Source organism: Taudactylus pleione, unplaced genomic scaffold, assembly GCF_031769625.1.
Source record: "Taudactylus pleione unplaced genomic scaffold, aTauple2 ptg002871l, whole genome shotgun sequence".
NCBI classification, from domain to species: domain Eukaryota; kingdom Metazoa; phylum Chordata; class Amphibia; order Anura; family Myobatrachidae; genus Taudactylus; species Taudactylus pleione.
Window position 1 is genome coordinate 24,476 of NW_028287243.1, and position 26,763 is coordinate 51,238.

A 26,763-nucleotide genomic window follows, 5' to 3' on the forward strand; every position below is an offset into this window, starting at 1 on the left:
GGATTCTACTATTTCATATTAAAATAATCCGGGGGACTATAGTGTAATGTGAGAGTAACCCTAGTGCAGAAAATCCATATCTCTACTGTACATTGATGTCCTCCGTATGTGACATGGTGTCTCTGTACTTTTTAATTATCCAGAATGAGGAACATGGAAGACGGGTGCGTTAGAGGGGGGGGGGGTCTCTGGCAATGGAAGATGGGTGCGGTAGAGGGGGGGGGGGTCTCTGGCAATGGAAGATGGGTGCGGTAGAGGGAGGTACAGTTAGCTGCATAAATATTGGGACATTGACAGAATTTTCATATTTTGGCCTCTATTCACAACCACAATGGCTTTGAAATGAAACAAACAAGATGTGCTTTAACTGCAGACTTTCAGATTTAATTTGAGGGTAATTACATCCAAATCAGGTGAACGGTGTAGGAATTGCAACGGTTTCTATATGTGCCTCCCACTTTTTTAAGGGGCCAAAAGTAATGGGACTATCAACTCAAAAGCTATTTCATGGACAGGTGTGGGCTATTCCATCGTTATTTCATTATCAATTAAGCAGGTAAAAGGTCTGGAGTTGATTCTAGGTGTTGCATTTGGAATCAGTTGTTGTCGACTCTCAATATGAGATCCAAAGAGCTGTCACTATCAGTGAAGCAAGACATCATTAGGCTGAAAAATCAAAACAAACCCATCAGAGAGCAAAAACATTAGGTGTGGCCAAATCAACTGTTTGGAACATTCTTAAAAAGAAAGAACGCACCGGAGAGCTCAGCAACACCAAAAGACCCGGAAGACCACGGAAAACAACTGTGGTGGATGACAGAAGAATTATTTCCCTGGTGAAGAAAACCCCCTTCACAACAGTTGGCCAAATCAATAACACTCTCCAGGAGGTAGGTGTATATGTGTCAAAGTCAACAATCAAGAGAAGACTTCACAAGAGTGAATATAGAGGGTTCACCACAAGATGTAAACCATTGGTGAGCCTCAAAAACAGGAAGACCAGATTAGAGTTTGCCAAACAACATCTAAAAAAGCCATTACAGTTCTGGAACAACATCCTACGGACAGATGAGACAAAGATCAACTTGTACCAGAGTGATGGGAAGAGAATGGAGAAGGAAAGGAACTGCTCATGATCCAAAACATACCACCTCATCAGTGAAGCATGGTGGTGGTAGTGTCATGGCGTGGGCATGTATGGCAGCCAATGGAACTGGTTCCCTTGTATTTATTGATGATGTGACTGCTGACAAAAGCAGCAGAATTAATTCTGAAGTGTTTCGGGCAATATTATATGCTCATATTCAGTCAAATGCTTCAGAACTCATTGGACGGCGCTTCACAGTGCAGATGGACAATGACTCGAAGCATACTGCAAAAGCAACCAAAGAGTTTTTTAAGGCTAAAAAGTGGAATGTTATGCAATGGCCAAGTCAATCCCCTGACCTGAATCCGATTGAACATGCATTTCACAAAACTGAAGGGAAAATGCCCCAAGAACAAGCAGGAACTGAAGACATTTGCAGTAGAGGCCTGGCAGAGCATCACCAGGGATGAAACCCAGCGTCTGGTGAGGTCTATGCGTTCCAGACTTCAGGCTGTAATTGCCTGCAAAGGATTTGCAACAAAGTATTAAAAAGTGAAAGTTACATTTAGGATTGTTTAGTTTGTCCCATTACTTTTGGCCCCTTAAAAAGTGGGAGGCACATATAGAAACCGTTGTAATTCCTACATCGTTCACCTGATTTGGATGTAATTACCCTCAAATTAAATCTGAAAGTCTGCAGGTAAAGCACATCTTGTTTGTTTCATTTCAAAGCCATTGTGGTGGTGAATAGAGGCCAAAATATGAAAATTCTGTCAATGTCCCAATATTTATGCACCTGACTGTATTTGGCAATGGAAGATGGGTGCGGTAGAGGGAGGAAATCCCTGGCAATGTAAGATGTATGTAGTAGTGAGGGAGGCTCTGGCAATGGAAGACTGATGATGTGGGGGGGCTTTCAATGGAAGATGGGTGCAGTAGTGGGGTCTCTGACAATGGAAGCTTGCAATGGGAAATTGGTGTAGTGGGGGGGGGGTTTGCAATGGAAGATGGGTGTAGTAGGTGGGTATCTGGCAATGGAAGATTAATACATGGGGGGGGGGTCTCTTACAATGCAAAACAGATGCAGAAGGAGAGTCCCGGGCAATGCAAACCGGGTGCAGTAGGGGGGCATTCTCGCAATGAGTTATAGATAGTTTGTCTGTACAGGCCTGAGCTTCATCATTGAATGCCATAAGCAGTAATGTTTGGGGCTGGAGATGTTAGCCTTTGATTTTTTGTATAATGTCCTCAGTCGACGTAGAACAGGATGGACCTATCACTCTGCTCCCATTCAGCTTCTTGCCATAACACACAGCCGTATTTAGGATCATTCAATTATTATTTTTAAGGCACACCGTATATATACTAGAATAACGGATTTGGGATATGTCACCTCAGTCTCGACCCTGCCCTCTGCTCTGTTCACACCTACCCCTAGTGCCCACTGGCCAGGCCTCTTTCATGGTGGGAGCCGCTTGGGGCGTGCACCCAGGTTTCATCGGCGTACACACTGAGAAGATGGGACAGACCTACAATTATTTTGTGCGTATATATAATTGTGTATGTATATGTGTGCGTGTGTGTGTATGTATATATATATAATAGCTGGCTGCTACACAGTTTATTCTGCAATCTTAATAGTTATAGAAATCACTTCCCCCAGCTCCTTCCCTTCCCTGAGGACAAACAAGGACTCTGTGCCCACTGACCCTGTCCCTCCCCACTCACTGCCCCCCGCATGCTTGTTTGCACCCAGCTCACCACTTCCACCCGTCCCTCTCAATGGCAATTTCCCTTCTATCTTTGCTGTTATCCCCTATCCTCATGGAACCATCATTATCCAACCACCTTCGGCTGCTTTGCCTCCTTGTAAGACTTATGTACAGCCGCTTTATAACCCCCTTTCCCCCCCCTGCTTCCTTATTAACTCTGCTGTCTGCTCTGTAAAGCCCACCGCCTGCTCTAAGTGACCAGCAGTCTGCTCTGTAAAGCCTACCGCCTGCTCTAAATGACCAGCAGTCTGCTCGCACCTACGATGAAGGTCAGCGTCTCCATCCCCGGAACATCCTTCACTCCCCCTTACTGTCTGCATCGCTCAAGGCTCTGCTCTAGACTCTCCATTCTACCTGGCTGAGCTAACATTGCCCCTATAGCCCTGACTACCATCTCTGAGCAGATAGAAGCTCACCCATTAATCTCCCACCAGCTGCCCTGTGCTGTACCCAGTGTTCCTCTGCAGCACACAGCGGCCCGGGTGCACTGTCAGCAGTGATTAGCCAATACACCCAGGGGTACATTTACTAAGATTCATGTTTGGTCCCGATTTGTCCCGATTTTCAACTCTGGTAGGATCGATCAAAAACGGACTTTATTTTTTTTCACTTTAAAAATCAAGAATTTACCAAGCTCCCGGTTTTGACAGGATAATTTTGATCGATGGTGTATTTGGTCGATCCTGTCCGTTTTGAAGTCCCAATTTCACCGCCCAAATTTCTCTCCCGAACAAGCAGCCTGCACATATCAGTGAAATTTGTGCAGACTGCTTGTTTATTTTTTTTATATATATTTTAAGGGTTAATTTTATGGGAAAAAAATTACGTGGGGTCCCCCTCCCCCCAAAATAAAGGCTAACCAGCCCGGACTGGTCAACCAGTCCGGGTTCCTAACATTATGGGGAACAAAACGAGTAGGGTTCCACCGCAATTTAAGAACCAGCACCTGGCTGCAGGGCCAGTCCTGGTTTTAAATTTAGGGGGAAAAATAATGCATAGGGTTCCCCATATATTTAAAACCAGCACTGGACCCAAAACGACCGGGGTGTTATGCCACAGCCCGGAGACCCTATTACCGGGTCTCCAGGGCCAAAGCATTCTCACCCCAAGTTGGTCAGGCCAAGCCGGGGAGGTGGGGCCCCCCTAAAAAAGGGGTCCCCCCTCTCCTGAACCCCAGGCTTGGTCTGAAGCCCGGGGCTCTTCCCCGCACCCCTGGAGCGGTGGGTTTGGGGGTAATAAAGTGTAAAATAGTATTAAACTATTGTATTTTAAAATGGAACTACAGGTGCCAGCATGCCTGCCCTTCGACACTTGTGGAACTACAAGTGCCAGCAGGCGGCCAGCACCCGTACCCCCACTGTAAAATAAATAGTTAAACAAAGACAGTACTCACACACTGTGTTTAATAAAAGTTTATTACATACATACCTCAATCACACATACTTACCTTCTACCAGATGTTTCTGTCCCATTGGACCTAATGGTAAAAACTGACAAATTTGCGGCATTAAATCACCCGATTTTAAATCCAAAAAATTAACAAATCACCTGACTTTATTGATTGTAAATTCCCTGTTTTGCAAAAAAGTGATATCACACGAGAATGTAAATCGGGACCAACATGAATAATAGTAAATTTACCGCCCAGTCTCAGATACAGACGCACCATCTTCAGCTGGCATTCGCACGCTCTATCCCTTTATCGGAGTGCGAAGTATTTCCTCCGGCTCCTTGAGCGCGCAAGCACCCCCTAAGCGGCAGAAACTCTGCTGGAGCAGAACCTAGCGCTGTAAATTTTTCCCGTACCGATGGCAGCGGACGTACAGCCTGTAGCAATCGCCGGAAAGTTACTTATCGGAGCAGCTGTGTCACCATGAATGCTTTGATTGAGTTGTCCCTTATTGCCGCAGTATGGAGTAAGGCAAGGAATGATGGTGAATAATTGGCTCCTTTGTATCGCAGGGAAACAGAGCGTTTATATCTATGTTGGATCATATAGCCTGCGTTTCTATAGAGGTCCTGCACTGTCCTTCTCCTGCCAACCGTAGTGACTTGTCTGTGATCTTGCCGGATGATACACAGTCTATAATTAGATGCGCAGGTAGCTCACATAATAAATGAGCTCACAGAATGAGGTGACCGCACCATATGTTAATATAATGTACAGGGCAATTCTGCACCCTGGGCCTGATTCATCACGAATCGCAACTGCAACAGCGCATGCAGATCGGCCGATGGTGCGTACTGCGCATGCGTGAGTTAGCATTGCGATCACCTACACAAACCATTGCAGGTCAAGAGATGGAACGTCAGCGTTTGGGGGTGGTGACGGGGGAGTGGCCCGGAGAAACGCAGGCGTGCCTGTCCGTTTGAACGACGTTGCATGAGCGTGCATAAATTAGCCACTGCGTCGGCATACACAGATTGTGTACTCACTGCGTGCGACGAGGTTAGCGATTACTGAGTAAGGTCAGACCTGCTGTAATTGTGGGTGAGGGGCGGATGTTACTCCATGTTCCCGATGTATACGCAGGACTGTGAGATAGCGGTAGTGGGCGTCTCTATGCTGGCTGTGCACTGGTTTCGCATTTGCACTCAGCATATTTTTGCAGCAGATCTGCATGCGTAATCGCAGCCGCATTCGCAATAGCGATCTGTAGTGAATCAGGCCCCCTGTCCATTATCAGGACTTCGTTACACATTTATCCTCAGGATAAGGCTTCCGACATCTGCAACGATCTGCAGAGCGCCCGGGGATAAATGATGCTGCAGCAGCTCTGCTTGGGGACGGGGATAAGGGGGTTATAAATGGTTTAACAGCCCCTAGTAGTGCCCACTTTTATCAATTTATTTTATTACTAGTTATTTCTATATTCCACAGCACTTTAAAGACACTCTCATCAGTCCCTGGCCCAATGGAGCTTACAATCTATGGGCCTGATTCAGACCCGGTCGCGAGCGCTGAGCGCTCGCAACCGGGTCGATGGTGGCCCACAGCGCATGCGCATGACGGAGCCGGCTCCGTCGTGCGCATGCCGCGAGACCCGGCTAGCGACGGGCACTACGTCGCTCCGGGTCTTGCACCAATTAGAGCCAGAAGCTCTCTGGGGCTTGCGGCCATGAGACCCTAACACAAGGGTCTCGTCGCAAGCCCGATGGTCGCGATGGTCTTGACCATCGCAACCATCCTGGCCGCTCGCAATAGCTGTGGGTGGTCACACAGCTATGCGAGCGGGCAAGAGGCCACTCCAAAAAAAAAAAAAGCCCGGCCCTGATTCAGAGCGAGCGGCTCTGAATCAGGCCCTATATTCCTTATCACATGGACATACCTAACCACTAGGGGTAATTCACTGTCAGAAGCCAATCACCCTACCAATATGGCGCAGGATTGTTTCCATAATGGTTCTCTTACCTCCATTGGATCATACACCGTTACCTGCTGGTTTCATGTTAGTAAATGTTTGTGTACAGAATGAGAATGGGGATATATATATATTTATATATATATATATATATATATATATATATACAGTATATATATATATATATATATATATAAAATATCGTCTTTAAGTGTGGCGCTCCACGCATGCAAAAATACAACATGACACAGATTGGATAGTCCACGTTTCAATGCCTATAAACGTGGCATTTTCATCAGGACAGTAACATACATAAAAATTGTCAGTCACCCAGTGCACACACGCGACCTCACTGGAAAGGGACTGCTCACCCGACCAGCGGCGCACATCCAATGATGCGTCATAGTGTACCATCACCATGGATACAGAATACTAAAACAATAAATAAAACTTCAATATGCGCATAAACACGAACACTACAAACATATGGGAGAATCAGCATACTTCCATATACAGGTTCAGTCTCCCATATCCAAATATTCCGAAATAAGGAATATTTTCAGCATGACTGAGATAATGAAACCTTTGCTTTTTGATGGGTCAATGTACACAAACTTTGTTTAAGGCACAAAATTATTACAAATAAAAGTATAAAATGACCTATAGGCTTTGTGTATAATGTGTATATGAAACATAAATGAATTTCATGTATGTACACAAACTTTGTTTGAACCACAAAATTATTGAAAATAATGTCTAAAATGACTTTCAGGCTGTGTGTATAATGTGTATATGAATCATAAATGCATTCTGTGTTTAGATTTGGGCCCTATGCCTAAGACATTTCAATATGGTATACAAATATTCCAAAATACGGAATATTCTGATATCCAAAATACGCTTGGTCCCAAGCATTTTGGATATGGGAGACTCAACCTGTATATTAAACTCCATCTTGTCTCATGCTTTTTATATTACTCCCAATAGGATAATATTACAGGGTAAATTGCAGCAAATATTAGTAATGGGGGGCATCCACTAGACGATTTTAGAAGGCGATTGAACGATAACGATATCGTTATCGTTCAATCATTTAAAAATCGTTTACAAATCGTTCAGAGTGGAAGATCAAATTTCAAGGGAAAATCGTTTAGAGGTTGGACAGGGCTAAAATCGTTTAGTGGATGTGCACCTTAATCCAAATAAATATCAGTAACCCGATAGGTTTGCTGTAAAATATTCACAACCTTTGTGTCAGCTAAAGATATATATAGCTCAATATTTGCAAAAAGGAACCTAAACCTAATTGTTAATTTAACCCTCTAGGTGCTAACGGGCCTAACCAGTGTATCCAACAAGCTTCACATTGGACCAACTTTTTAGATCTATTGCCACCCCTAATGGACGGGGGTACGTGATCAATCATTCTATATTTAAGGGCAGATAACGGGTGAGGGGCATATACAAAGTGCCTACCAACTGGCTGCTCGCTGGTGCCAGAATGAATTGCTGATCTAATGGCACTACTATGAGCAGCCACGTATTCTTTGAATGGTATGCAATCGGGAAGCCGACTGCCTAAATACCGGCAGCCGGCTTCCCGACTGTCATATCCCGGCAAGGGTGAAATGCCGGGCGTCTAGATGTAGACGCCCGTCAGTTCCCCGACGCCGGGAGACCGGCGCCCGGCATCCCGATCGTAGTGATGCTGGGTGCCGCGAGCGGACAGCCGCAGGGGGGAGGGTTAGGTTTAGGGCTCCCGGGGGGGATTTAGGGTTAGGCACCCCTCCGGGAGGGTTAGGGTTAGACTAGGGGGAGGGAGGGTTAGGGTTAGGCACCCCCGGGGGGGACTTAGGTTTAGGCAGCGGGGATGGGGGTGGTTAGGGTTAGGCACCTCTAAGGAGTGTTAGGGGGGTTAGGTTAGGTTAGTAGATACTCGCCTATCCACGATCAGGATTTCCAGCGCTGTCGGGCTTCCGCTGCTCGGAATTCTGCTGATGTCGGGCTGCCGGAAATCGAACCGCCGGCCATGCGGCCGGTGGTATTTCATACCGATTCCCTTTGAATACCCACTCGGTCTTGCCTATGTAAGAAAGACCACAGGGGCATATGATCTGGTATATGACAAAGTTCAAATTGCACGTAAGTTTGTGAAGAATGGAATATTTGTACCCAGAGTGCGGATGATAAAAACTATCACTTGGGATCATAAATCTACATTTGGTACATGTGCATCTAATACAAACTGGTTTGCCTCCATGACTCACATCCGCCTTGGGACAAAAGCTTGATATGTCAGTTTTGACAAGGTCCCTGATACTGGACCACATTTGTAACATGACATTATACGAGTATCTTGCAATTTTAGGTCCGGCTCAGTTTGCACAATCAGCCATCATTTTTAAGAGATTTTATTTATATGGCTACTTGACTGATTATAACGATTCACCCAGGGTAAAAATGCAGATTTCTGTTGTTTTTTTAAATAAAAACTATTTTATTCAATAAATGTCAACATTACAGAAAAATGTAAGACTTTGTATTACATGGAAGATATCAATAAATATATACATTGTATCTATAATAAAAAAAACATTGAATACATTTTTATTTTACAGGGAAAAGAAAAATAAAGTATAGAAATTAGGCGAAATAAAACAAAAAGAAAGAAAAAGTTGCCAATCAGTTATTGAAAACACATCGTGTACAGCTTTAAGAAACCAAAAGGTAAAGGTGGTAAGTCTTATCGAGCAATTAGATGTGAGACGCCTAAGTAATGCCCAAGTGGGGTACTCGACATCTTTCATCATTTTATTGGAAGTTTCGATGGGTAAATAATCTAACTATAAAGCACATTTTGCGTAAAATGACTTAACTCCCTTTTCAATATCATAAAGAGCAGAACGTCTGTCAAAATAAAGTATGGACAGTAATTCAAATTTTAACATTTCTATTGTTGGAACTGTAAGAGCCAGTATTGTAGAATCAACCTTCTAGCTAAGGTTACAAGAACCGCTAATAGTGGCAATACATTTTATTATTATTATTATTGATTATTTATATGGCACCACAAGTGTTCCGCAGCGCCTTACAAAGTACATAAATAGTTTGATTTACAGTGACTTACAGTACAATACATTACAGGGCATGGATAATATACATTGCTACATTTGCGACCATAACACCCAGATAAGCAACAATGCAAAGCAACCAAGTGTTAGGTGCCCTGGTAGAGAGTAAGAAGTAGATGAAGGTAGAGTAAGGAGAAGCACAAGAGGGTAGAGGGCCCTGCTCATAGGAGCTTACATTCTAAGGGGGAGGGACAAACAGACAGGGGTGACACAGATGGGGTAGGCAGGGAGGAAGGAGTATGTAGCAGCAAGTTAAGATGAGAGCTGGAAGGTTATGATGGAGTAGTGGGTCTTGAGAGCCCGGTTGAAGGATTGAAGAGAGGTGGAGAGTCTGATGGGGAGAGGGAGAGAGTTCCAAAGGTGGGGAGCAGCGCGGGCAAAATCTTGGAGGCGGGAATGGGAGGAAGTAATCAATTGGCATGAGAGGCGGCGTGCATTTGTTGAACGAAGAGGGCGGACAGGAGAGTGAAGGGAGATGAGGTCAGAGATGTAAATGGGAGAGGAATGGCTGAGGGCTTTGTAAGTGAGTGTGAGAACCTTAAATTGGGTTCTAAAAGGGAAGGGGAGGCAGTGGAGGGCTTGTAGGAGAGGGGAGGCAGATGCAGAGCATTTTTAGGTATTAAAATTGGGGACCAAGATGTAAAATCTGCTAATAGGAATGGTGCCCAGGGGAAGGGTAATTGTTTCCCCGTGATCTGTGGAATAAAATTAGAGACTTTAAACCAAAATCTTCTAATCTTGGAGTATTGCCAAAGCAGATTTCTGTTTAGTTACCCTCTGTTGAAGAACTGTAGTTCTATCAAGGGGATCGATATGAGTGACCGCAATCCGGCGTTCAAATCCAGACCGGCAGCAGTATAAATACACTATCTTTATCCCTTTCCCCCCTCTAACCATAACCCTCCCTTAGGGGTGCCTAACCCTAACCTCCCTCCCTCGTGCCTAACCCTATCCCCCCCCCTAGTGCCTAAACCTAACCCCCTGTCCCCGCAACCTAAACCTCTCAGGGGGGTGCCTAACCCTAACCTCCCCCTGCGGGTGCCTAACCCTAACCCCCCTTCCCCTAGCTTAATCCTAACCCTCTCGGGGGGGTGCCTAACCCTAACCTCCCCCTGCGGGTGCCTAACCCTAACCCCTCTTCCCCTAGCCTAATCCTAACCCTCTCGGGGGGGTGCCTAACCCTAACCTCCCCCTGTGGGTGCCTAATCCTAACCCCCCCCTTCCCCTATCCTAAACCTAACCCTCCCGGGGGGGGACTCCTATCCCTAAGTCCCCCCCGGGAGCCCCTAACCTAATGTGGGCTGTCCATGGGCCACCGCCCCGGCTTGCCTTCGTTCAGTATGCCAGGCGTCGGCCTCCCGGCGTAGGGATAATGATAGGCGTCGGGATTTCGACCTTTGACTTCCTGACTGCAGATCCTAACTAGACTCAACACCTGTTTCTTGACATTGGCTAAATACTTGAGGTCATAGCCTCTACGTAAAAAAAATGTTAATCATGTCATCCATTTGTAATTCAGCCAACTTTGGATCTGATGAGTTGTGAATATGGGAGGCCTCTTATAAGGGGCCTAGGGTAGCAGCCTTCAAAACTTAACAAGTTATTTTTATCTGTATCCTTGTAGTACATACTGGTGGTGATTATCCCTTAATCAAAACTTCAATGGAAATTTTGACATCTAAAAAGTTGACTGATTTATGACTGATGTTATATGATCATTTTACTGGACTAGTACTAGTGTTACGTGCTGCTATAAGATCTATGCGGTCTTCCCAGGTGCAGCCAGGTTGGCTCAGCAGGAGGGGGGCTCATTGCTGCAAAGTGGGCAGATATTTTTCTGTACCCTTCCTCAGATTTGTGCCTCGAGACAATCCTGTCTCGATGGTCTACAGACAATTCCTTGGACTTCATGCGTGGTTTGTGCCCTGACATGCACGGTCAAGTGTGGGACCTTTGTATGCCTTTCAAAATCATGACCAATCAAATTAATTTACCACAGGTGGACTCCAATTAAGCTGTAGGAACATCTCAAGGATGATCAGTGGAAACTCAATTTTGAGCTTCATGTCAAAAGCCGTGAATACTTACGTACATGTGATTTCTTAGGGTTTTTTTTTCGTTTTTTTTTTAAATTGCAAAAAAACTTTTTAGACGTTGTCATTATGGGGTATTGTGTGTAGAATTTTGAGGACAAAAATTAATTTATTCAATTTTGGAATAATGCTGCAACATAACAAAATGTGGAAAAGTGAAGCGTTGTGAATACTTTCCGGATGCACTGTATAGAAATATTATAGGTGCAGTGCTGTATGAGTGTACAGTATATATATATATATATATTTATATACAGGGCGGCCAAAAGCTCTGTGAACCCCGCAGAACTACAGGTACCAGTGGGCCCGTAATGCCCCGCATGCTGGTACTTGTGGTTCTCCAAGTACCAGCATGCGGGGGAGGGGAGGCTTGCTGGGAACTGCAGTTCCACAGCAAAAGACAATATTTAACTTCTATTTTTTACACCACATTACACAATCAACCCGGCACCCACCGGCCAGGGGTGCCGGGGATAGCCCCGGGCTATCAGCCTAGGCCTGGGGTGCCCTGGAGAGGGAGACCCCTTTATTGGGGGGGTCCTCAGGGATCCCCGGCCTGGGCTGACTAGCGGTCAGGGTTGATTCTTCAGATGGGGGGCCCGGGGAAAGGGCTCCCCTGGCTGTGGCATTAGCCGCCCGCTAGAAAAAGTCCGGTGCTGGTTCTGGAAAATACAGGGAGACCCTAAACATTTTTTTCCCCTGTATTTCCAGAACCAGTACTGGCTCAGAGCCTAGTGCTGGTTGCGCTGAATACGGGGGACCCCCTACATCGTTTGTCCTCCAGTTTTTGCACAACCAGCACTGGGTAACTAAAAGCATGATGCTGGTTGCTCTTTTGAGGGGGTGCAGGGGCATGCCTTTTTTTAATTATTGTTTATTTACACGTTGTTATTTTTTTTTTACTCACAGATGCAGGCTTCACGAGCCTGCATCTGCCGCCAGCTACCTCCTGCGGGTCCTACTGCCCGCTGCTCGTCCTGCCTAGGCCGCACCGCCGTCTGCTTTCTCCCCCATACTCAGCCTCCGCTAACGCCCGCTACCTCCCCATGAGTCCCGGCCACAGCAAACGCCGGCTTCCTTTCCCCTGGTCCCGGCCCCCGCTACCGCCTGCAGAGAACAGCCATCGTGGTGCACCCAGGTGAAGCCACAGTGAGTACACCTGCTGGAGGGTCCTACTGAGGCTGCGTAAGGAATTGAAACTTCCTATCTTTGTAATGGCGTATTTGTGTGGTAATAGCTTAAAAACTGTAACTTTCTCAATTACCTGAACCCCAAAAGCCCTTACCCTGGCACAATAGCTACCTAATAAAATAAACCCCAAGTCTAAATTCGCCCCCTACCCTGAGCTATGCCTTCCCAGAAATCCCCCATAGAGAACAGCAGAAAAGTGGTCCTAATTGAGAATGTCAGAAAAAAAGTGACAGCTGGATCTTTAGATTACTCCCATGTCCTCATTTTTTATGTTTTTGCCCTGAAATTTTGCACACAGCACCGAGCGACAGTTCTACCCACCCATGCCAAATTTCAACCGGGTACCTCCAATAGCTTGTGAGGTGTAGCCCCTTAAACACCCTGCCCCACCTCTTGAATTCTCTATGGAGATTTCTGATTATTCGATTCAGACTTATTATAAGGGCACGACTGTGCCCTTATAATAAATATATATATATATATATATATGTGTGTGTGTGTGTGCATATATTATATAGGTGTGTGCAGAATGTGTACTGTACACTGTGCATGCATGGCAGCTGTCAGTAGAAGACCCGCCCCTTACGCCGCGGTATGGGTGGAGCCAATAGAGGACTCCGCCCTTTACGTCACGGTGTCGGAGGAGGCGATAGACAACATTCTCCAGCAGGAGCCAAACATTTGCCGTGGCCACGCCCATTAGAGGCAGCTTCGTAAACATTCAGAAGGCCCCGCCCCTTTCCCCGCCTCCAGCATGACGCCGCTTCCTGCGGTCACATGATTGCTCGGGACTCGGGAGCGCTGGGAGCCGGTCGGGGCGGATGGATCCGCGGCAGGTGAAGGACCGGATCCTGGAGAACATCAACCTCTCCGTCCGGAAGGTGAGACCCCGGGAGTGAGGGAGGGGGGGGTACTAGCTGCACCCTCTCTAATGCCCTGTGTTATACCCACATATATATCCTGTGTGTCATATATTATACAGTCTACACCTATGAGAGATATATATTTATATACCTATACATTATATCTGCAATGAAATTATATACCTATATATCTTGTGTTATATAATATACTGTCTACACACTATATATATATATATATATATAGTTTAGTATACACCCATACATTGTTTACAACTTTATAGCCTGTGTTACATATCATACTACTTCTACACACACACATACATACACTCTGTCTACACCTATACATTGTGTGTGTGTGTATATATATATATATATATATATACACACCGTATATTATATATATATAAAAAATAAAGCCGCACTCTAGAGACTCTTAAATACGTGAAAAGACTGATTACTACCACAGTAACACAATCACAGTAACATAGTACCACAGTAACACAATCACAGTAACACAGTAACACAATAACACAGTACCACAGTAACACAAAAACACAGTAACACAATCACAGTAACAGTACCACAGTAACACAATCAGTAACATAGTAACACAGTAACATAGTACCACAGTAACACAATCACAGTAACATAGTATCACAGTAACATAGTATCACAGTAACACAGTAACACAATCACAGTAACACAGTACCACAGTAACACAAAAACACAGTAACACAGTAACACAATCACAGTAACACAGTACCACAGTAACATAGTATCACAGTAACACAGTACCACAGTAACATAGTATCACAGTAACACAATCACAGTAACACAGTACCACAGTAACATAGTATCACAGTAACACAGTAACACAATCACAGTAACATAGTACCACAGTAACACAATCACAGTAACACTATCACAGTACCACAGTAACACAATCACAGTAACATAGTACCACAGTAACACAATCACAGTACCACAGTAACACAATCACAGTACCACAGTAACACAATCACAGTAACATAGTAACATAGTACCACAGTAACACAATCACAGTAACATAGTAACACAATCACAGTAACATAGTAACACAGTACCACAGTAACATAGTATCACAGTAACACAGTACCACAGTAACATAGTATCACAGTAACATAGTATCACAGTACCACAGTAACACAAAAACACAGTAACATAGTATCACAGTAACACAGTACCACAGTAACATAGTATCACAGTAACACAGTAACACAATCACAGTAACACAGTACCACAGTAACATAGTAACACAGTAACACAATCACAGTAACATAGTACCACAGTAACACAATCACAGTAACACTATCACAGTACCACAGTAACACAATCACAGTAACATAGTACCACAGTAACACAATCACAGTACCACAGTAACACAATCACAGTACCACAGTAACACAATCACAGTAACATAGTAACATAGTACCACAGTAACACAATCACAGTAACATAGTAACACAATCACAGTAACATAGTAACACAGTACCACAGTAACATAGTATCACAGTAACACAGTACCACAGTAACATAGTATCACAGTAACACAGTAACATAGTATCACAGTACCACAGTAACACAGTAACACAATCACAGTAACACAGTACCACAGTAACATAGTATCACAGTAACACAGTAACACAATCACAGTAACATAGTACCACAGTAACACAATCACAGTACCACTGTAACACAATCACAGTAACATAGTACCACAGTAACACAATCACAGTACCACAGTAACACAATCACAGTAACATAGTAACACAGTAACATAGTAACATAGTACCACAGTAACACAATCACAGTAACATAGTAACACAATCACAGTAACATAGTAACACAGTACCACAGTAACATAGTAACACAGTACCACAGTAACATAGTATCACAGTAACACAGTACCACAGTAACATAGTATCACAGTAACACAGTAACATAGTAACATAGTAACACAGTAACATAGTAACACAATCACAGTAACATAGTAACACAGTACCACAGTAGCACAATCACAGTAACATAGTAACACAATCACAGTAACACAGTAGCACAATCACAGTAACACAGTACCACAGTAGCACAATCACAGTAACATAGTAACACAGTACCACAGTAACACAATCACAGTAACACAATCACAGTACCACAGTAACACAATCACAGTAACATAGTACCACAGTAACACAATCACAGTAACATAGTACCACAGTAACACAATCACAGTAACACAGTAACACAATAACACAGTACCACAGTAACACAAAAACACAGTAACACAATCACAGTAACACAGTACCACAGTAACACAATCAGTAACATAGTAACACAGTAACATAGTACCACAGTAACATAGTATCACAGTAACATAGTATCACAGTAACACAGTAACACAATCACAGTAACACAGTACCACAGTAACACAAAAACACAGTAACACAGTAACACAATCACAGTAACACAGTACCACAGTAACACAGTAACACAATCACAGTAACATAGTACCACAGTAACACAATCACAGTAACACTATCACAGTACCACAGTAACACAATCACAGTAACATAGTACCACAGTAACACAATCACAGTACCACAGTAACACAATCACAGTACCACAGTAACACAATCACAGTAACATAGTAACACAGTAACATAGTAACATAGTACCACAGTAACACAATCACAGTAACATAGTAACACAATCACAGTAACATAGTAACACAGTACCACAGTAACATAGTATCACAGTAACACAGTACCACAGTAACACAGTATCACAGTAACACAGTAACATAGTATCACAGTACCACAGTAACACAGTAACATAGTAACATAGTAACACAGTAACATAGTAACACAATCACAGTAACACAATCACAGTAACATAGTAACACAGTACCACATTAGCACAATCACAGTAACATAGTAACACAATCACAGTAACACAGTAGCACAATCACAGTAACACAGTACCACAGTAGCACAATCACAGTAACATAGTAACACAGTACCACAGTAACACAATCACAGTAACACAATCACAGTACCACAGTAACACAATCACAGTAACACAGTACCACAGTAGCACAATCACAGTAACATAGTAACACAGTACCACAGTAACACAATCACAGTAACACAGTACCACAGTAAAGCTTTCAGTCCTTTCACGTATTCAAGAATCTCTAGAGTGACGCTTTATATGTGCTAATACACCCATACTGTACATTATATATTATACACCTATTATATTTAAACACCCATTAGTGTATCCTGTGTGCTATATATGACGCTGTCTATTCTATACCCTGTGTATAAGATTATGTATTACACAGTGCACATGTATAGATCATATAGACCCAGACTTATAGAGGTGAAGAATTTTTGCTCGGAATCTCTGCCATAGAAATAGAATCGTTCTATCCCTGATGAAAATTCTAACATGAATTGAAACATTAGATTACATCTGCGTGTCTGCAGTCTTTCTTCATATACTTCTGTCAAGTCCTGTGAGTGCTGCCGCTTTGTTGGGACATAAAATATATATATATATCTATATATCTTTCTATGTGTGTTTCCCGCAGTGGCATGCTGAGGACTAGTGTGTGTGTATGTGTATATATACTGTGTGTATCCCGCAGTGGCATGCTGAGGACTAGTGTGTGTGTATGTGTATATATACTGTGTGTATCCCGCAGTGGCATGCTGAGGACTAGTGTGTGTGTATGTGTATATATACTGTGTATATCCCGCAGTGGCATGCTGAGGACTAGTGTGTGTGTATGTGTATATATACTGTGTGTATCCCGCAGTGGCATGCTGAGGACTAGCACATAGACAGATAAACACTGCAGCCTGAGCAGGTTTAGTCCCTAATAAAAGATAAATATATCTGAAACGTTGACCTAAACCTGCCCGGGCTGCAGTGTTTCTCTTTCTATGTACTGACCCTGAGAGCGCCTCTGTCTGTAGCTTATCTACAGTTTCCCCTTAGAGGGCACCTGGGCAATTAATAGAGATATCTGGGGTGCTGGTCTCTATCTCTTGGTGCATCCAGCTGGAGAATGGTAGTATTTGCACCAGGCATGTCAGACATTTATATAATATATTTGCACCCTGTACAGAGATGTATGCACTTTATAGTACTATATACACCAGGGCGGCTCGAGGCATGTTCGACCAGTGCGGTCGAACAGGGGCGCACCCCTACCAGCCATTCCCGATTTCAGCGGGACAGTCCCGACTTTCGGGCACTGCCCCGCTATTCCACCAGCGGAACGTAGTGTCCCGCGGGCGGTCGGGATGTTGGTCACCTCCACCGCCGCAGCTGGGAAGAAGAATGGATTCCGCGCACCCATTCTCTCAGTGCAGGGAGAGAGCTGGGGGCAGCCCAGCTACTGACTTAGAGCTGGGCTTGCCCCCAGCCTGATGTTATTGGGAGGCATGCCATACGTGCGCGCACCCAATAACGTTATCTAGGGGGCGTAGCATATGGTAATTAGGTCACACCCCCTTTGCGCGTGACTACAGGGGAGACAGTCACTGGACCTGCACAGGGCGCAGAAACCCCTGGAGCCGGCCCTGATATACACAGTTGTGGGAATAATGTCTGGACACATATTAACAACTGTAAATGTTCTATCTAAAATGTCATAAGATACAGACGTGTTGTTTCTGATGGGTATCTTCTTCCCTGCAGAGGTCCCGCAGAATCACCGATAATGTGACTAGATGAATATAATATACAGGGTAATGACTTATGTACTGTCAGTAGGAGGAGTCAGCCCATAATCAGCCTATCAGAAGCGATTATTGCACCCAGCAGTATTGCCCCCTGACAATCGTATTTGTGGACAGGTCACATATATCGTACTTGGCGTGTACACAGCCTGCTAATATAATGTAATCGTATGTACACACACGGTACACATGCTAAAAATAGACGTACGTCCAAAGCTCAATGAGCCCCACAGTGTACATCTGTACAGTGTATGTGCGTTATATTATACATAATCTTCATCTACAGTAAATGCTATGAGCCCATTCTACACGTACACTCACATACCCTCCTCCTCAGCCCATTGTCAGTGTCCTGATACCTAAAGCCAGGCGTCTAGTCCTCACAGTGTCCTACAGATTAATAACTGCAGTCCCAGGTGACAGATTTTCTCCCACCACGAAGAAGGAAGTTACTGATTCTGTAACCGTTATGGGGTAACATGAGCCAGGTTATCTTATAAAGTGTTGGCTGGGTATGAATAGCCGGCAGTTCAAATCCCAAACCCGGAAGCCTGATGGAGTGAAATCCCGACAGGGGTGGGAAGTACCCTAACCCTTCTCCCCTCTCATCCACCCCCCCCCCATCCTAACCGTCCCGTGGTGGTGCCTAACCCTAACCTCCTCGAGGGGGGGGTGCCTAACTCAAACCTCCCCCAGGTGATACCTAACACCCCTCCCCCGTAGCCTAACCCACCCCGAGGGGTGCCTAACCCTTATCTCCCCCCAGGGGCGGCTAAACCTAACCTCCCCCCATCCTCGGGCTAAGTATCATCAGTCTACTTACCTTCGGGATGGTGAAGGTCGGGATGCCAACATCGGTATCCTGATTCTCTTCGGGATATCGTCGTCAGGATTCCAGCGTCTGTATATCGATGCCCAGGATCCCGTCCTCCGGCATATTCAACAAAAGGTAGGGTGACCAAGGGGGGGTCATCCGAAGAAAGACGTATCTTTGGCAGCTCTCTCTTAATTGAACTAATGTTCTAAAATATAACTTTAATTTATTAATGTATTTTTTTTTTATATCTTCAATACTGTCGCAAAAAAAAGAGACTAGGTCATACGTACTACTTAGTATATCTATCATAGAGCTGTCGTATCTCTTTATGTATTGATGTTTTTGAGAATTTATGAAATAAGTAAGATTTAAAATATCACATGGAGCGTCATAAACTACTGACGTGTTTTATAGGTGAAAATGTTTGATGGGTAATGTTGCTCAATATTCTATATATATATGCAACACCTACCTGGAGTATACACTACTTACATCATTTATTATCAGACACTAGTAGCAGAGTGTTACATGGCATTCATGGAGTGTTTGATGCGAATATGTAACACTGAAATGTACTAAGCGCATTTTGTTGGCTTTGCTGGAGATTTATCGTACCTGTAATTAGGTAATGTAACACAAATGTATGCTTACATGTGACTACACCCTCTGAGGGGGCACATATATACATTAGGGACGGGGGCACCATTCTATATGTCCTCTGATAGGGTTACAATATTGCTCTGTTATGATGCGATTCTTGCAGCTAGTGAGGTATAAGACCCTGATCTATGCACAAATGATGTGTGGTTCCTTAGGTGATCAGTAGTATGTACAGTGTATCTTACACACCTGTTTTCATATGCTTGTGTACCTACAATGTGGAGTTTTCATAAAATATAAATCTAATGCCGGGTACACACCAGACAATATCTCGTCCGATCCAGCGGATTGGATGACACATCAGGCAGTGTGTACCCGCTCAGTCCCTGACTATGTGCCCTCCTGCGCATAGTCAGTGACATCGCCCGTTGTGTATGTGTGTGCGTGTGTGTATATATGTTTGTATGTGTGTATGTATGTATGTATGTGTGTATATATATATATATATATATTATATATATATATATATAATATACGTGTGTGTGTTATATACACCTTATACACACAGCCTGCAGGTCATTTTATACAATATTTTTCATAATTTTGTGCATAAAAAAATGTTTGTGTACATACATGAAAATTAATTTATGTTTCATATACACACAGCCTGAAGGTTATTTTATACTGTATTTTAATAATTTTGTGCTTTAAACAAACTTTGTGTACACTGAACCATCAGAAGGCAGAGGTTTCACTTTCTCAGTCATGCTAAAAATATTCAGTATTTCGGAATATTTGGATAGGGGAGGCTCAGCCTGTTTTAAAATATTGAGCAACACTTTTTGAGCATCAAATATTTTCACCTATAAACACGTCAGGAGTTTATGACACGCCATATGATATTTTAAATCTTATTTATTTCATAAATTCTCATATATATATATATATATATATATATATATACATACACATAGAGATACGTTTTCTCTATGATAGGTATGCTAAGAGGTACGTATAATCTAGTCTTTTTCTTTTTGAGACAGTATTGAAGATATTTTTATTATTTTCATGTTGAATACATTAATAAAAGTTATATTTTAGAACATTAATGCCATTAAGAGTGCGCCGCCAAAGAGGTCTTTCTTTGTATGGCCCCCTTGGTAACCCTACCTTTTGTTGCATGTAGGAGTTACTACCAACGCGGCGTACCACCACCCACTGTGTAACGAACGTCCGGTGATTGTGACACCAATTACATATAGGTTGGTATATAAAATGACCCTTTACCACTTGATAGAGATTCTTGTGCATGGATCAACTTTTTTCACTTCACATTTCGTCTTACCTGGACTTTAGACCGGTTTAGCCATTTTACGTGGCTGAACCCAGTCCAATTGGGCTCAACAAGCACAATAATTATTGGATGCCCACAAACAATTGAATTGCAGCATTGGGCGCCCATTAATTACCGTGCCTTAAATAATTGAATCGCCCCCTCTGTTGTCAGTAGTCGGTCAGGTGGCCTCACGTTCACAGTCTCGTGGACAATCATACGGTCTGATCTTTGGGCGATTTTCCTGGGACATTCTCACCTGGGAATATTGGTAAGGATCAGTGTTCCCTATTTGTAAATCATTCTCACTACGCAAACGGGTCCTCAGTTTTTTGGGAAATGTGAGTGTGACCATTTATTTACAGGTGGGTAACATCAATCCCTTCGCTTAGACCACTGCAGATGTGTATTCTCCTTACATCGTGTTAGCTCGAACCTGAATCCCCCCCCAGGCCGAACGGAGAAATGTTCCGCTGTTATGTAGAGGTGGGGGCTTCTGATGATTATATAATAACGTACACATAATGATGAAGTGAAATGTGTTATTTGTCACATGATTAGAGTCACATTTTAGGACTTGGTGAGAACTGGATGATTAGTGATGTCATATAGTAAAACACATGACTGTACGTGTAGTGTGTATATAGCCGTGCGGCTGCCGTGTGGGTAGGTCAGTAGTGTGTGTACCATATAATTGCTGAATGCTATGGACGCTGCAGGTCGGTACATAGAGGATATCACGTGAAGCACGTGGCTCTGACTGTGGAAGGGTTAAGCACACGGCTGATAGACCTGTTTTTGGGTGAGGTTCCTCCCTGTCAGGTATTTAGGAATCTGACAAAACGAGCCCATGGCAGCTGAACGGCAGCGTCTCGCCCCAGAACGCCGCTGTCAGCAGAACACCATCAGGGTCCTGTCCCTCAGCAGCTGTCCAGCTCGGGTGCATGGTCCCGAGACCTGGGGTGTCAGGGTCTGGTGACCTCCTCACCCAATATAACACGTCTCCCAGCAACCGCTGTGTCTTCCTCAGGCTCCTCTTCCTACCACGTGGTCACTGCACTATCCAGCACGGCCTGGTACCACTTATACCCATAGTATATTCTGTATTATCCAATCAGTAATCCGTGTCCTCTTCCTACCACGTGGTCACCGCACTATCCAGCACGGCCTGGTACCACTTATACCCATAGGTTATTCTGTATTATCCGATCGGTAATTGGGGTCCAGACTTGGTGCACTATACTATACTCCTTAATTAAACATCCCTACATTATATAGTAGAAGGCTACACACACTCGGGACAGCGTTCTCTCTGAGAGATTGGGAGGGGAATATATTGTCTGATGGGGGGGGGGGGTATTGTCAGCTGCTATTGATGTAAGTGCACACACTTGGGTCAGCGTTCTCTGAGAGAGATTGGGGGGGGGCTATATTGTCAGCTGCTATTGATGTAAGTGCACACTTGTCCCTCTGCAGGTATTATAGCCGTATTACAGGGGTTTTATGGGGGCCGGCTTGGGCTCTGCACCGGACAGACCCACCCCAGCGCGGTATTCCCAGGATGTGAGACGTCACCATTCCAGACCCCCATTTGGTTATTCAGGGGCCAATTAGTGTGAGGTTCTTTCTATCTCAGATTGTATCTGGCTGGCACGGCAGCATGCTGAGAGTTGTAGTCCTACAACATAGAATTATTGGATGATCAGTGACCCTTAATATGCTGAATTCCTGGTTCCAGGCATAAAGCATTTCTTAGCCCTTATGGAAATCTGTGATCATTACGTCCCCTTCAGTTCACAGCTGGGAGTGTAATAAATGTTATCACAGCCAGGACTCTGCCCTGTAATCCTCTCCCTGGGGCATGAGCTGGGGTGGTGCTGGCCCTTTAATTGTCAGCTCTGCAGACTGTCTTGTGACTGCCGCTGTTGTACATTGCGGGACAAGAGGTTCCCTTTTCCTATATATATAAAGACTGTGGTGTGAGACTTGCTTCTGCTCACAGTGATCTTACATAGGTCTGTTCTTCCTTCCTGGGTGCAGACTGCCTATAGGGGGGCACCAGGGTGGGGGCTTCACCCATATCCAGAATGTCACCAGAGTCTGTGGCAAGGGACCAGCGGTGTCTCTTACTACTTCCACAAAAGCGAAAGGACATTTCCATTCAAATTATGTGTCATTTATACTAACATCAAACATAAACGTGGTCATTTTATTTTAGTAATGTTATGTAAGTCTGGGTGTATATGTGATTGTATGTGACAGGGGCAGTGACTGGATGTGAGGAGGGGAATGGAGGCAGCAGGAAGCCACATACTGAGAGTTATATAGTGGGAGGAGCAGGGTCCCCAGCAGCACAGAGTATATCAGGAGATGAGTGATGTGTTAGTGAGGACAGGGCTGTATGTGACAGGGGCAGTGACATGATGTGAGGAGGGGAATGGAGGCAGCAGGAAACCAAAGACTAAGTGCTAATTAGCACTACAAATCGCAATCCCCATTATTATCGATGGGGACTACGATCTGACCCCTATGTACTAAACTCCAAAAAGCTAAACATTTCATAGTTTCGCCACTGTAGTTTACACCATCTATCCCCCGCAGGCCCCGATCAGTTCCAGAAGCTGATGCTTCCCCTGGGAAGTCTTTCAATTCTGTGAAAATACTTCTCCTAAATCCCGTGGATATAATTTGCGGGGACAGCGGTTACCGCAACCGCTGTCCCTGCGAGTTCCCAGTACTGTAGTACTTTCTATTAAAAATATATCCCCAGCAAGTGAGGTACATAATAATGGCGCCCGGTCCGCGATTATTAGTACATAGACTCCTAAATCCTGGATGTATAAATCTTCTGCTAACCTAACCCGTCCCTGCCACAATGTACATGTGGGTGAGGTCGCTCCGCCTGTATTGATGCCCTGATATTTACCCCCTCAGTTACAGAGTTACTTTGCTGCGTGTGAAGATGAAACGCCCGCCATACGAAACCATGACCGCGTCCTGCAGAGACTGTGCGAACACCTGGACCACGCGCTGCTTTACGGGTGAGTAGGGGGCTTCCCATGCCCCCAGCTGCTGTCACCACTGCCCAGATGCTCCAAGCTAATAAAAGCTGTACATGGGTATAGTGTAACGCCTCTAAAGATGTGTCCATATGTGGCCCAACTACATGCAAGAAGCAGATGCCCCGTAGACCCCTCATTGCGAGTGAACGATGGGGAGGCGTAGACCCCTCGTTGCGAGTGAACGATGGGGAGGCGTAGACCCCTCGTTGCGAGTGAACGATGGGGAGGCAGTAGACCCCTCATTGGGAGTGAACGATGGGGAGGCAGTAGACCCCTCATTGGGAGTGAACGATGGGGAGGCAGTAGACCCCTCATTGGGAGTGAACGATGGGGAGGCAGTAGACCCCTCATTGGGAGTGAACGATGGGGAGGCAGTAGACCCCTCGTTGCGAGTGAACGATGGGGAGGCAGTAGACCCCTCGTTGCGAGTGAACGATGGGGAGGCAGTAGACCCCTCGTTGCGAGTGAACGATGGGGAGGCAGTAGACCCCTCGTTGCGAGTGAACGATGGGGAGGCAGTAGACCCCTCGTTGCGAGTGAACGATGGGGAGGCAGTAGACCCCTCGTTGCGAGTGAACGATGGGGAGGCAGTAGACCCCTCGTTGCGAGTGAACGATGGGGAGGCAGTAGACCCCTCGTTGCGAGTGAACGATGGGGAGGCAGTAGACCCCTCGTTGCGAGTGAACGATGGGGAGGCAGTAGACCCCTCGTTGCGAGTGAACGATGGGGAGGCAGTAGACCCCTCGTTGCGAGTGAACGATGGGGAGGCAGTAGACCCCTCGTTGCGAGTGAACGATGGGGAGGCAGTAGACCCCTCGTTGCGAGTGAATGATGGGGAGGCAGTAGACCCCTCGTTGCGACTGAACGATGGGGAGGCAGCAGAGGTGGCTGTTTGGCTGCTTCCGTCATGCTATTCTCTTACTGGTATTATGACAGAGGGTCATTGTTGTCTCCTTCCCCCAGGTTACAGGACATCTCCTCTGGTTACTGGGTGCTGGTCGTACACTTTACACGGAGGGAAGCGGTGAAGCAGATCGAGGATCAGGAGCATGTGGCAACTCTCCTGGGGCGCAGTGAGTAATGAGCCCCACTCAATGTAGCCAGCCGCCCATGTCCAGCACAAACGTCCTAATACCTTGTGTTCCCCGGCAGGCCGCGCCTGGCTGTACCTCGCTCTCAATGAGAATTCCCTGGAAAGTTACCTGAGATTATTCCAGGAGAACCAAAGTCTTTTACAGAAATACTACTACAAGTAAGTTGTGCGGACGGAGACTCCATGCAGGCGGCACCGTGCCTCCTTTATGCCTCGTCCAGTAGAATGTTCCTCTCTCTTCCAGAAATGCCTTGGTCTGTAGCCATGACCACCTCACACTCTTCCTAACGCTCGTGTCCGGCCTGGAGTTCATTAGGTTCGATTTGGAGCTGGTAAGTTATATCCATCTATGGCCCGTATTCAATTTGAGGCGAAAAGTCCAGACTTTTCGCCTGCTGGACTTTTCGCCTGTTTTCCAGGTGGAAAAGTATCGCGCGCGTGCTCGCTAATTCCCGTAATTCAGTTTCAAAGTAGGCGAAATCGGGAACCGGCGAAACTTTGATCTACGAAAAAATACGGGAATTTTTGGGAAATAATTGTAGGACGCCCAGACCTGGGGGATCACTATGGTTACCCCCGTTTTTGCCTGCAGAAGAATGTCGGGTTTTTAAATAGCCGCGGCATGTACATAAATGCGGCTTTGAAGAAGGTGATGCAGAAGAGCATTTAGAAGGTTTGTTTGGGAAAAATAACTATGCCCATCAAATTTGGGGTACTTGAAAATGGGTGCAAGTGTATTTTTAAGCCCCTTAAATGATTTTTAAAAATTCTGCAAAAATGCATCTGCCGCTGCTCCCGCAGTGAAGAAAACACCTGCCGCGTATAAGGGAACCCCTCTGGACTCCATTCCGCTAATTTAGAAGTGTGTTCCCTATTTTTTTTTTTTTTACCCCAAAATTTAAATTACATTTTTGGGGTGTCCCTATTTTTTTAAAACTTTTTTTTTTTTTTTTACACCTTATTTTTAGGGACCATTCTCAGGGGTGCAGGCTATGTTTTTTAAGCCTATACCCCTAAACCCCAATCCTGCACTTTTTTTTCGCCTACTAAAGGCAAGCAAAAAATTATCCCCGTTTTATTGCATTGACTTTTCGCCCTGGCGAAAAGTCAATGGAATTGAATAAGGGGATAATGGAAATAGGCGTAAATGTCTTCATCGGCGACTGACTTTTTACTGTGATCAGTATAAATATCCTGCTTGCTCCCACTGCCTGGAAGCTCCTCTATCCCCACACTATATGCAAAGACAGGTTCCTGATTGATCCCTAGCAGATTTCCTATACAGTTCTTCTAGACCAGTGGTTCTCAAACTCTGTCTTCAGGACCGCCACACAGTTCACGTTTTCCAGGTTACCCAGCAGGTGCACAGGTGTACTCATTACTCACTGGCACATTTTAACATTTTCACAGATGGAACTAATTATTTCACCTGTGATTCTCTGAGGAGACCTGGAAAACATGCACTGTTTGGGGTCCTGAGGACCGAGTTTGAGAACCTGTGTTTTAAACTCAAGAGTCAGGAGCTGTGATGCAAGAGGAACCACCAGTGAGTGAGCACAAGTCAGAAAACCTGTG

General features: G+C 44.8%; 1 protein-coding gene across 4 annotated transcripts in view; it reads left to right on the forward strand.

The window, feature by feature from the left end:
• Positions 1–13,376: 13,376 nt before the first annotated feature.
• PLEKHM2 (pleckstrin homology and RUN domain containing M2) overlaps positions 13,377–26,763 on the forward strand; it is a 30,211-nt gene continuing 16,824 nt past the window's right edge. For all 4 annotated transcript variants that reach the window (XM_088466347.1, XM_088466349.1, XM_088466348.1 and 1 more), the window contains exons 1-5: positions 13,377–13,517; positions 23,968–24,074; positions 25,059–25,168; positions 25,248–25,347; positions 25,433–25,520. In XM_088466347.1, coding sequence (XP_088322473.1) covers positions 13,458–13,517; positions 23,968–24,074; positions 25,059–25,168; positions 25,248–25,347; positions 25,433–25,520 — 465 coding nt within the window. In that variant the 5' untranslated portion in view covers positions 13,377–13,457. The remainder of the gene's footprint in view (positions 13,518–23,967; positions 24,075–25,058; positions 25,169–25,247; positions 25,348–25,432; positions 25,521–26,763) is intronic.